General features: G+C 29.6%; 1 protein-coding gene across 1 annotated transcript in view; it reads left to right on the plus strand.

The window, feature by feature from the left end:
* Positions 1 to 11,812, plus strand: part of rdo (reduced ocelli) — a 47,563-nt gene extending 35,751 nt beyond the window's left edge. Inside the window, exons 11-12 of the mRNA XM_065500927.1 lie at positions 4,360 to 4,491; positions 10,935 to 11,812. Coding sequence (XP_065356999.1) covers positions 4,360 to 4,491; positions 10,935 to 11,554 — 752 coding nt within the window. The 3' untranslated portion in view covers positions 11,555 to 11,812. The remainder of the gene's footprint in view (positions 1 to 4,359; positions 4,492 to 10,934) is intronic.
* Positions 11,813 to 12,375: the final 563 nt, after the last annotated feature.

Here is a 12,375-nt window from a genome sequence, read left to right on the forward strand (position 1 = left end):
GGGTACTTTTGAACCAAATGGACTCGAACTAAATTACCAATAACATACAAAAGATTTCGGAGCAATATCAATTATGAATACAAAAATAAAATATTTTAAATTAAACAAGTATGAGAGCTATATTCGTCTGTGCCGAATCTTATATACCCTTCACCAAATTATACTTCAAAATTAAAATTTTAAATATTTTTAGGTAAACAAAAAAATTTTTTTTCCAAAGTTCTTTTTTTTTAATTTATTTGGAAAAAAAAATTCTAATAGTTTTTTTAAAAATTTTTTAAATTTTTAAAAAAAAAAAAATTAAATTTTTTTTTTTGAATTGTTTTTTTTTTCATCTAAAATTTTTTATTTTGTTTTTTGAATTTGTTTTTTTAATATTTAGTAAAAACAACTTGGTAAAAAAAAAAATTTGGGTTAAAATTTTTTTTCGCATTGTAAGTATTTTAATTTTTCTGCTGCTTTTGTAAATACTAGGCTTTGTGTTATATTTTTGTTAAATTTCATCAAAATCGGCCCAAAAATATACAACATTTCGAACATTTCAAAATCTTTCCAAGAGAAATTCCAAATATTGAAAAATTTGACCTTTGACCTTCACGATTTAAGGGTTAACGTTTTTTGATTTTAGTAAAAGTTTCAGAGTATATTTAGAATTATCTGGACTATAATATTCTGAATAGGTTTTACTTAAAATTCATAAGAGTAAGGAAATAGAGTTCATTGGCCTAAAAATTGCCAAATAATTGGTTTTTCTCGAAAACTTCAAAATTTAAATCGCAGGTACGGAAAAACTATAAGAGATATTTTCATAATTTTTTCACGATTTAATTCCCTATTATACTCTTAATAAATCCCAATGAGATGATCAAAAAATTCTGAAATTTGTTTAACAAAATTTTTAAAAATTTGAAAATGGAGTTTTGAAACTGCCGTTAAAAAAATTATTTTTTTTTGTTCATACCTAAGAATAGGTTAACGGTATCCTACGAAGACAAAAACTCAAGTAAATATGGACATATTTTAAGTAAAAATGAGCTTTTATTTTAATATTTCTCAAAATATGTTAATTTTGTTCCAACATTTCTTGTTCTAGTGGCCTGAGACACGTTAATGGCCTGGCGAATTTTTAATAACTTTAAAATTTTTTAACCGATTTCTGTTTTTTATGTCTCATTAGAACGACAATTACGTACACATTTCGATTCTTTTAAATTGAATTACAAAAGTAATTTTTTAATGGCAAAATTTTTACAAAAACTGAAAAAAATGAATTTTTTCCCCTTGTAAATGCATCTCAAAACTTCAGAGGGCTTGCGGCACGTCTTAACCCCAACCGATTTACCTAAAATTTTTTCAGGATGATTTTTTTACTAATGTTCACCAAACTGGGGGGTGAGAATGGCCAAAATCCAACTTTCGTTTATTAAGGGCCACCCTAATGGACATGCCTTAGTCGACTCCGCTATCTATAAGGATCCAGAATATATATACTTTATAGGGTCGGAAAATTATATTGTGGAAATTATAAACGGAATGACAAACTTATATATACCCTTCTCACGAAGGTGAAGGGAATAAAAATTCTAAAATAGTAGATTTTTACTGTTTTTTGAAAGAAAAGGTGACCTTTAGGTCTTTTTATTAAAAAAAAACTTTCTTTAAGAACATATAACAATTTTATATTTTTCTATAAGGTATCCTTACGGACAACATTTTTATATGAAAAAATTTCATATTTTTCGAATATGTCGTCCCTACGACCTTCGGAATTTCACCTATTTTGTAAAAAAAATTTCAACTTTGGCTCACAAGTTCTAAAATTCCAAAGCTGGGATCAGAAAATGGAAAGCAGCTTTGGAAACCCTGATGTGTTCCCTATTAATCTCTTTTGTTATTTAGAATGACAAACTTAAAGAACCTTGACAATTTCATTGAGTTTTGTTAATAAAGAAAGATTTTATTCATATTAAATATTTATTGAATTTCTAAAACTAAAATTTGTATTAAAATTTTAATAGGATTGCAAATATTAGGAACAATTTTATCCACATTTTTTACAAACTATTTTTTTGTTTAGATTAGTTAATTTCTAAAAAAAACTCAAGTCAATATCTCAATTAGATTCAAAAATATGCCACTTTAAAACTCCGTCCTTCAAAAATATTGCACTTTTTCACAACACAAAAAACATGACTAATAAAAACACGAAATTTTACACATAATATAAAATATTTTAAGTTTTTTTTTTAAGCACACACCTCCGGTATTGTAATCCGTTTTGGTAAAATCTTAGTTATAACAAATTTTTTACAAAAAATCACGTTTTCCTTAATGCAATTTTTTTACTTTTTTCAATTGGAAAAATTTATTTAAAAAATTTAAACTTTCACAGCTGTTTATATATAAACTGAGTGTCCAATTGGCATAAATTTTTGTTATTTGTGTCATCGTAGGGTTAAGAATTGAACCGTAATTTTTTTGTTCAAAAAGCGAAAGCTGAACATTTTAATTTTTGCCGCAAATATTGGAAATGAGCACATAGTGCAGCGGAGCGAAATGGGCTAAGTAAGAACCGTTGACTTGTTGTTGAATAAAATATTACGAAAATTTACACAAATTTTTTTTCGTTGTGAAAAAGTTGTTCGTCTTCTGTAGTATGGAACTTACGTTGCCTGCATTTGCCCAATGAATGATACATATGTGGTTATTTGTGGGAAGGTCAGGCTTTATTCCATACTCAAATTTTTTGCAACTACTTGCACCGATGCAAATAATTTTCATTTTTCTAGAAACATACTACAATTTTTGTAACTATTTGTACCGAAGCATGAGAGCTCAATTTAGCAAGTTTTATAACGATGGCGAATGTCAAAGACATACACAATTGTTTACCCAAAATTTACTTATAGCGGAGCCCCAAGAACACGCCAAACAAACGAATAAGTGCTATTTGTAGATAGTGCTGTGAGAATAAAATTTTAATTTTTTTTAAAAAAATTGTAGGTTAGTTGGAGGGGAAAAGTGATGGAGGGGGGTTAATAGCAACTTTTTTAAAATGGTATTTGTGGAAAGTGCTATGAGAATATATATTGAAATCTTTTTTGAAAATGTTTAGTAAGTTGTGGTGGGGGGGTTATGGGAGTAGAGGGAGAGAGGGTTATTGCCAATTTTTTAAAATGCTTATTTTAGAAACAGGGGTCTCTACACAAAGTTTTATGATGCTAACCCCCTTGGAAATAATTTTTGCCGCAATTTTGGCTTTTGGACACATAGCGAGGTGTTCAATTTTTCAAACAGTAAAAAAAAAAATCCAAAAACTGTTTATAAGTGAAAAAGGTGGAATTACTGAAATTTTGGTATTTTGGTCTCATCTTTTAGCTAATGAAAAACTATATCCCGGCGTGGCCATCCCCCTCCCCCTCGTTGCTAGGGGCAAATTTCTGCAATTACATTAAATTAAAAAAGTGTCTAAAAATAGACATTTTTTAAATTAATTTTTAAAAATAGTAAAAAAAATAAAATTAAAATAATAAACATGAGGAATTATTGCCAACATATGTAACTGTTTCATAAAACATAAAAACCATGATTTACATGCAAATGCGGGACATCACATGTGTGTAAACTTATATAACTGTTCCAAATTTTTAAATGGCTTTTCTGGGAAAACAAATTTTTTGACCAGATATTTCCAATCAAGTTTTTTTTAAAAAAAAGTAAATAAAAATTTAATCTCAGTTCGAAATGGGTTGGTTACATTAAAATATGAAAAAGTCCAATATTTTTGAATGAAGGAGTTTTTGACTTGAAATTTTTTTGTAACACCAAAAATTAACTTATCTTATGTGCCCCTGGAGCATTTGTAGGTCACACTTTAATAATTTAAACTCGAATGCTCCTTGTCTACGCCCACGTCAAATTTTATCACGATTGGACCAGCCATTTAGAAATGACAGATTTATTTTCAAAAAATTTTGATTCTGCCCCACAGTGTGATGGTAAATCAGATTTTAACTACAAAAAAAAAATTATGTTGCTTGTGTAAAAAATATTGACATAACGTATGTGTGGAAAACAACATATGAGGGTAAACAACATAAAGTATTTTGAGAGTGAGATGAGGGTTAAGACCTTGAAGAATCGAAAAATTGCATAACAAGGGCCACCCTGGTGAATATTTAACTGAGTAATTTTAAAATTACAGTTGTTACACTTATCAAACTGTAATAAATTTGGTAATATTTTGTTTTTATTTCCAGATTTCTTTATTTCGTAATAGCGAAACAAACTATTTTTTTCATTAATACGTCTTTTATACTACTAATACTTATTTCTTTTTTTATTTTTTTTACTTTTCAGGTGGCCTTAATACCCTGGCAATTTTGGGTGGCATTATTTTCGTTTTAATTGCCATTATAATCATTTCCGTTGCCATTTGCTATTCGAAACATCGGGCACGTTATTATACGCGAGAGGATCATCTTAATGGCAGTAAGTACTTACAACTATGAACAAATAAAAAATACAAAAAAAATGTAGCTACAGCAAACTTTTTAATTTAACTATTGTTTATTACAAAAACACATAAAAACTACTAAAGGTTATATAGGAATAAAGAGAAAAACCAAATAATATAGCAAAACTCTTGCATTTATTTCATTTTATTTTTATATGCTAAACTAATTTTATTTTAGTTTTAGTTTAAGTTTTTCTCTTTTTTTTTGGTTTAATTTAAAATAAAAAATTGCTCTGGTTTTTTGTTTTGCTCTTTCGTTTAACAATTGCGGTAAAAATTAGTTTGGCAATAATACAAATATTGTTTTATTTTGGTTTTGTATTTATTGTAGTTGTAACTGTTACCATATACTTTGACCCACTTGTATGTATTTCGAGAAAAATTTGTACAAATTTTATAAAAAAAAAAACTGAAACATATTGTAGAATGGCAACAAAAAGAAAACGCTCCAACTTTAAACTAATAGCAATAATAGTGGGAAAAACAAAGAAAACTTCTTATTGCATTAGTTTGTTTTTCTGTAAATACTGTATCGAAATGTATGAGGGTTGTGTGAGAATATTGCTACTGCTTATTTGAGTGATAATGTTTGTTACTATCAAAGTGCAACACGAACAAAAATAACCATATACGGACACCACACTGTGATAAAATACCAAAAACAAAAAGACCCGATTTTGCCCAAAGTCATGCACAATTGTTTATGGGCCTCCAAGGATGACATCCAAAAAAGTGATCATTTTCTCAGCCTCATATCTTGCAAACAGTTCGGAATTTTGATTTACTCCCTGAGGCAAAGTTGTAGCCCTTATCATAAAGAACAAAAATTGTGAACATATAAAATCAAAACAAATTCATCTTCAAGATCAAAATCGAAAAAAACTTTCGAAATAAATTTATAAATTATTTTTTTAAAAGCTGCCTAAAAGTATGCTTTAGTTTATAACAATTCAATAGTTTATGGCCTAAATCACTTAATTCCTTTAGTTTTTTCTTACTAACATATATTGACCTACCTAAACCGTGTTAAGAATCATTCCTACGAAGTTCATCTGTTCTAGAAAGTTATTTATTGAGATCTTAGGTACATTGTTTTCCTGAATTTTGAACGGTTTGCTACCTATGGACCAGAACAGGGGAAAAAAGGTAAAGAAAATCTAATTTTTTAAAGTTGTTTGCGATTTTGATATTGAAGATGATTTTTTGATTTTATACGTTCATAAATTTTGTTCTTAATGACAATTGCTACAACTTTGCCTCAGAGAGTAAATCAAAATTCCGATATGAGCCTGAGATAATTGCAAGATATGCGCCTGAGAAAATTATCACTTTTTTACAAAAATGACACCGAGGCCGAAAATCTTTGGGGGCTCATAAGCAATTGTTCATGACTTTGGACAAAACTAGGAGACACGGGTAACTGGTTTTTGGTCTTTTATCACGTAGTGGTGTCCGTATATGGTTTTTTTTATTCATGGTGCACTCTGTAATCGTACTCATTTTCCTCGCTACTGTTTTAACTGTACTATACAATTTTCCATCTTATTTTACTGCCACTTTTCAATTAACCTTCTTATTTTATGATTACTATTATTTTTGTTTCCCCATTTTAACTACTTTTTTCTATAACTTATTTTTCTTATTCTTTGCCACTAACAAACCAATCAATTCACTAAGTAGTTGGCAAAATGCAACGCAAAAGTGTTCACTGGACAAAAACAATGATGAAATGAAAAAACTAAACCTAGAGAAAAAAAACTGCTAAAAATAACATATAGAAAAACTTAAATTGATATTCTTTATGTTTTGGTGTGATTTTTACAATTCAACTTTTCTTTTTGTGTGGCGCAGCACGACCAAAAACAAAAAAAAAACACAACGCGCCAAAAATTTATACTTTTCAAACAATCAAACGTATTTGTTATTTCTTCTATAGTTTTCTTTTTTCTCCTTTTTTTTTTTGAAAATTTCTTCAAACGGAAGGAAAAAGTTTTTAAAAGTTAAAAAATAAAGTTTTTTTTCTCATTGGTTGTTTGTGTAAAATCCATACAGAATAAAAACAAAGATGTATAAATATTTGTTGTTGTTGAGAAAGCTAAGTGTGAGAAAAATTGTTTACTTAGCAAATTTTTGCTATTGGTTTTTTGTTTGTTTAAGTTTCAGTAGCCATAGACAATTACACAAATCAAAATTAAATATTGGCGGGAATTGTGGGAGGAGAGTGCATGGTGGTTCAAGTATTATACATACATATCCGGATAACAAAAAAACACTAAGTGGCAATCGAATCTGCAAATATATTACTTCTAGTATTTTGTAGTATTTCCTAGAGTGAATCCAAAAAAATGTTAAACTGCATAATCTTTATAATCTGAGGTATGTTAAGTATCTTTTAGGCCAATCTTTGTCTTACCTTGATCCAAAATATATAAATTCGATTTAAAACTTGGTAGACTTAAAAATTCATCTTCAAATGATACTTTATTAGCATATTGCGTCTCCAAATCTAATATAAAAGCAAGTAGAAATCATATATAGTATACCCATCACCAATAAAAATATTTATTTTTATCAGATTTTGACTAATATCAAAAAAAAAGATTTATAATGACTCACTTTTGAGACTGTGTGTACATGATCATAGAGATATTTGTAAGTGTTAGGAACGATTCTTAACATTCTTTGCAATAACATATGACAAATTTCAATTTATTATCTGGAATATTTTTAAAGCCAATTGCAAAAATATTTTGAATTTTTATTCTTGACCGTTTTTGACCATTTTCATTACGAAACATTTTTGGTCAATAGAGAATATTTGAGGAATATTTCATCCCCCTTACACTCGGACATTGCTAAATCATCATAGAATTTTAAAAGGATCCAGAATATGCATAAAGGGTATTTTTATAAAAATAAAACAGAGAAAACCGTTTTTTTATATCCAGCCAATTGGCTTTATTATTTGGATATTTGTATGTCAATAATGTTAAAATATTATTTTGGGGGCATGTGGCCTAAGCGGCTAGCGCGAACACGGCGAAACCTGGAGGTTTAATTTACACATACCCTTCAATTGAGTATTTTGTTCAGTGGTAAACAAAATTTTTGGTCAATAAAACTAATTGCAGCATTTGGAGCGATGCTAATTTCAAAGCCATTGTCAATTTACTGAAAGAAACATTTAGCGAACGAATAATTTTGCGATTAAAAAGAATATACTGCCTGATTAGCTTCCAATTGTCTTTCAATTGCTATCAAGGCACATTTGCGAATCCTAAACCTTCATGAGAAAAATTTAAGAAAACCCCAAAACAAAATTAGAATTAAATAAATAGAAATAGTATTAATGGTACTTATGTATATTGGTAGTATGACTTTTATTTTGAAGAATTTGTGTCCAAGTGCTGTTATGATAGAATATTACAACAAATCAGTTGTGTTCGGTACAGATGGTCTGGCCAGATTTCAGCAGCTTTTTGGTACCGCCAAATATAGTGAATTATATTAGCACCACGGATATTTGGTTTCGATTTGGCTTCCCTCGCTTCGATTTATCGTAATGGATCTATTTTTCATCGCAAGTAACGATTGAGTGTAAAAATTCGTATGTTACCCTGCTCTTGGATGAATTGCTGCTTGAGCTTCCACAGATGTTTCAAGCTCTTGTTGATTTTGACAACACTCTTTATGGAGTATTACCTCCAATTCTTGGTCTTAAAATTTTTTGGCTGGCATGGGCGATATTTTTCATCCATGTCAAAATATTTGCATAAAAGTGGTAAAAACCGTTTTAAAAATATTTTCTAAAAACTGGGCCTACTGTGACGTTATTTATAGTGTGATGGTAAAAAAAAAATTTAAAGTATTTAAGAACTATATAATGTTATACAAATGTAGAGCTTTTTCACGGATCGGTGCTTTGCCATTGTTTCTGGATAATCTAATAATTGTATTTAGTCCGAAGAAATTTTGTTTGTACTAAAGAAAAAATAGATGGGCTTTCTAAGAAAAAAAAAATAGGCCGTTTTACATATTCCACCTGTGGATGCGTGTAACTTTGTATAGGGACAAGATAACTGTTAGCAAATTTATTTTATTATACCCTACACCCACCATAGAGGGGAGGGTATTATGCGTTTGTGCAGATGTTTGTAACGCCAAAAATATTAGTCGAACACCCACCTTAAAGTATACCGATCGACTTATAATTACTTTCTGAGTCGATTTAAACTGGCAGAAATCGGTCCATTTTAGCCGCCATCCAAATGTCCTCCCGAAATTGGACTTGATCGGTCATAAATGTTTAATTTATATAGGTATCTACACAATTTTTTCTCCAAATAAGTTTTATATCTTCGAAATTCATGTCACCAAATTTTATTATGATCGCTCCATAATCAGTCATGGCTCCCATATAAGACCCGCTTCCGAAAATAACTTTAAAGTGCATAAATCTCCTACAAATGTTGGTATACTCATAAAATTCAACATACATAACTTTAATATAGACATGACTTTAACTTTAATTTCATGGGGATCGGTCCATAATTGGTCATAGCTCCCATATAAGGCCCACTTCCGAAAATATCTTTAACGAGTATAAATCCCTTAAAAATGTTGGTATATACATAAAATTCAACACTAATAACTTTCATATAGACGTAAATAGCACAACCAAATTTCATGGCGATCGCTCCATAATTAGTCATAGCTCCCATATAAGGCCCATTTCCGAAAATTACTTTAACGAGCATAAATCTTATAAAGAACTTGGTATAAACATAAAATTCAACATAAAAAACTCTCATATAGACATAAATAACACAACCAAATTTCATGGCGATCGGTCCAAAATTAGTCATAGCTCCCATATAAGGCCCACTTCCGAAAATATCTTTAACGAGCAAAATTATCTTAAAAATTTTGGTATACACATAAAATTAAACACAAATAACTTTCATATAGACATAAATAACATGATCTAATTTCATAGCGATCGGTCCATAATTAGTCATAGCTCCCATCATAGCACTCTTCCGAAATTCATTCACGAAAATAAATTATTGAAATTTTAAGAGAAAAATTATTTTGCTCATTTAATTAGTGTAGGTCATTATATGGTCGAGCTTTACCAACCAAACTTTCTTACTTGTTTTGGTTGGCTTTGTATTAAATTTTATAAAAGATATCTTAAAGTAGTAGATTTACAATAATAGTGGAATAATCTAAATTAACTTTTAAACGCACTTGAGGTATTAGGTTCAAAGTCACATATATCAAAAACCAGCACTTTAATTTTTTATATAAAATTATATGCTAATAACCAAAGTCATTTATATATTTATACAAGTGTTTAAACTGGATACGCTTTTATTGTAATTCAGAAGTTATGAACCAAAATGTGTAAAGTAGAAGAGTCTCCACTTTAAAATTGTTTGCAAATATAAAAAAATTCATATTTTTTTTTAAAATTTTAAAATGTGGTTTTTGAGATGCAGGCCAAGAATAAGTCAAGAATTAAACCTTTGAAAGAAATGTGAGTTATTCTACAAAAGTTTTAGTATAATTTTGCTTTAAAAGTTATGTGCAATTATATATGTGCACTCGATTCAAAAAGTTTATGCTTTGATAAACACTTGCAATAAATTCTAACATTAGTAAATTTTGTTAAAATCTTAGAAGAGAAATCCGAATACTGCTGATTTCTGTATTCTTTGGGATGGATTCTCCCAATAAACAAAATAAATTTCCTTATTTTTAAAACAATAAAATATTTCAATAAATACTGGTTTACAACCTTCAACTGTTTAAATTTTATTACCCAACACAAAACTTCAATTTTAAATTTCATTTTAAGACGCTAAAACATGAAACATTTTATCGCATTTTCATAAAGTCTGGCATTTTAAAACTTTTTCTAACAACAGACATAAATAATTTAAAATTGTATTACCAACAGTCTGCAAACGCTTTTAAACACTTAAATAAACAGAAGCAAAAGCAATATTTTCAACGAATTTCATTTATTGACACCCTAAAATTATGCTACAATAACATAAACAACAAATTACGTTTAAGTTGCAAAAGTTTAGAGCGCGCGCTTACTTTTTAATTTAAAAACACTTTAAACAGCGCTAGTATGGCATGCTGTTCACTCTAAACTTGTTAATTTATGTAAAAAAAAAATACTTTAGAGTTTATGCTTTAATTCCCTTAAGAAATTTATTTCGTGTTTAAAACGAATTTAATGTTTTTCTTGCCACCCACATAAAAACAAATTGAAAAGAAATAAAGCAAATAAGAAGAAATACATTTGGTTTTTATATTTATAAAGTATATACAGCATATTTTTGCCATTTGTTTTATTAACTGGTGTTTTCTCTTTGTTTTTGTTTTCTGGGTTTAATCCCTTTAGGTGAGGACAAATGTTTGGAAAAGAATTTAGAAACGACCACAATTACTGCCCAAGGAAATGGTAAAACAAATGCAAAGTTAGCATCACCCACAAATGGCAGCAGTAACAATACAAAAACACCCTACTCCAGCGGCAATGGAGTAGAAGCCATGACAGCGGAACCCTTAAATCCCAGCAATGGCCGCAGTACCAGCGAAATCAATTTTAAATTTCCCATAGATGATCGTGTGTGTACTATTGATGAGTTGGTGGTGGTACCGCCAGCACCACCACCTCCCACAAAACAACAACCTGGAGCACAAGTCCTGGATATGAATATTGGCCATCTGCGCTTCTCACAATCACCGCTTAATTGTGGTAGTACAACGGCCAGAGCGGCGGTAGCTGCTGCCGCTACTGTCATACCGCCAGGGGCACCATCTGCCGGAGCATCAACCATGATTACAACGCCAATGACACCATCACATACAACAACAACGACACTGCCACCAGAGGCTATAGTGGTAGTGCTGCCACCACCGCCCTCAAACGAACAACTTTATTCTCAACAACAGCAGCAGCAACACCAACAACAGTTGTTGCACTTAACCACACTTGAACCATTGGTAAGCGTTAACTGACCTCAGGGTATTATGGGTCACACGATAAGAATGTCACATTTGGACGAATATCAACAACAAAAACAACACCAACACCAGCAAAATACCACAAATACATAGATAATAACAGCAACAACAAAACTATAATAACAACAATTATTGTACCAGAACATATGTATGTGTAAATATATTATTTATATATAAACAAAAGACTATTTATATGGTTATAAATTTGTACATAATGAAGAAAACTCTTTGTAAATTTGTGTGTATACTTTTGGGAGAACGAAAAAAAAAAACAAAATCTTTATATCACTTCATTTACTGAAGTAGTATTTAAGATCTTTATATAAAAGATATTAACAACAAAAAACAATATAATTGCAATGCAACTCTCTAGTGAAGAAGACGAAGTAATACTAATTATTTAAGTATGAAATTACACAATTATTTTTATTCGATTTTTCTTATTATTATTTAAGTTGCAGGCATTTCTAACTAAATGCCTTAGAGTAGGCAATAGAATATTTATGTTAATTGTTTAATGTTAAAAAGGCTATAGATTTATACAGGGACCGAACAGTTATGATTATTTGCTTAATTACACAGCACAACAAAAGTCGAAACAGTGTTTAACACTAACCCCCTGACAGTTTTCATACAAAAATAATTTTAACCAACTGCATAATTATGAGTTAAGGCATAACCAGACTTCGTGTTAATGGGGCTAAAGCCCATATACACTGTCACAGACAATTGTCCATACCCCATACAGCAGAAATTATATTTGATTAGAATTCGAAAAATACTTACCCGATTCGAATAAAGTAAAAATTTTTTAA

The sequence above is a fragment of the Calliphora vicina genome, chromosome 2 (assembly GCF_958450345.1).
Source record: "Calliphora vicina chromosome 2, idCalVici1.1, whole genome shotgun sequence".
In the NCBI taxonomy this organism is placed as follows: Eukaryota; Metazoa; Arthropoda; class Insecta; order Diptera; family Calliphoridae; genus Calliphora; species Calliphora vicina.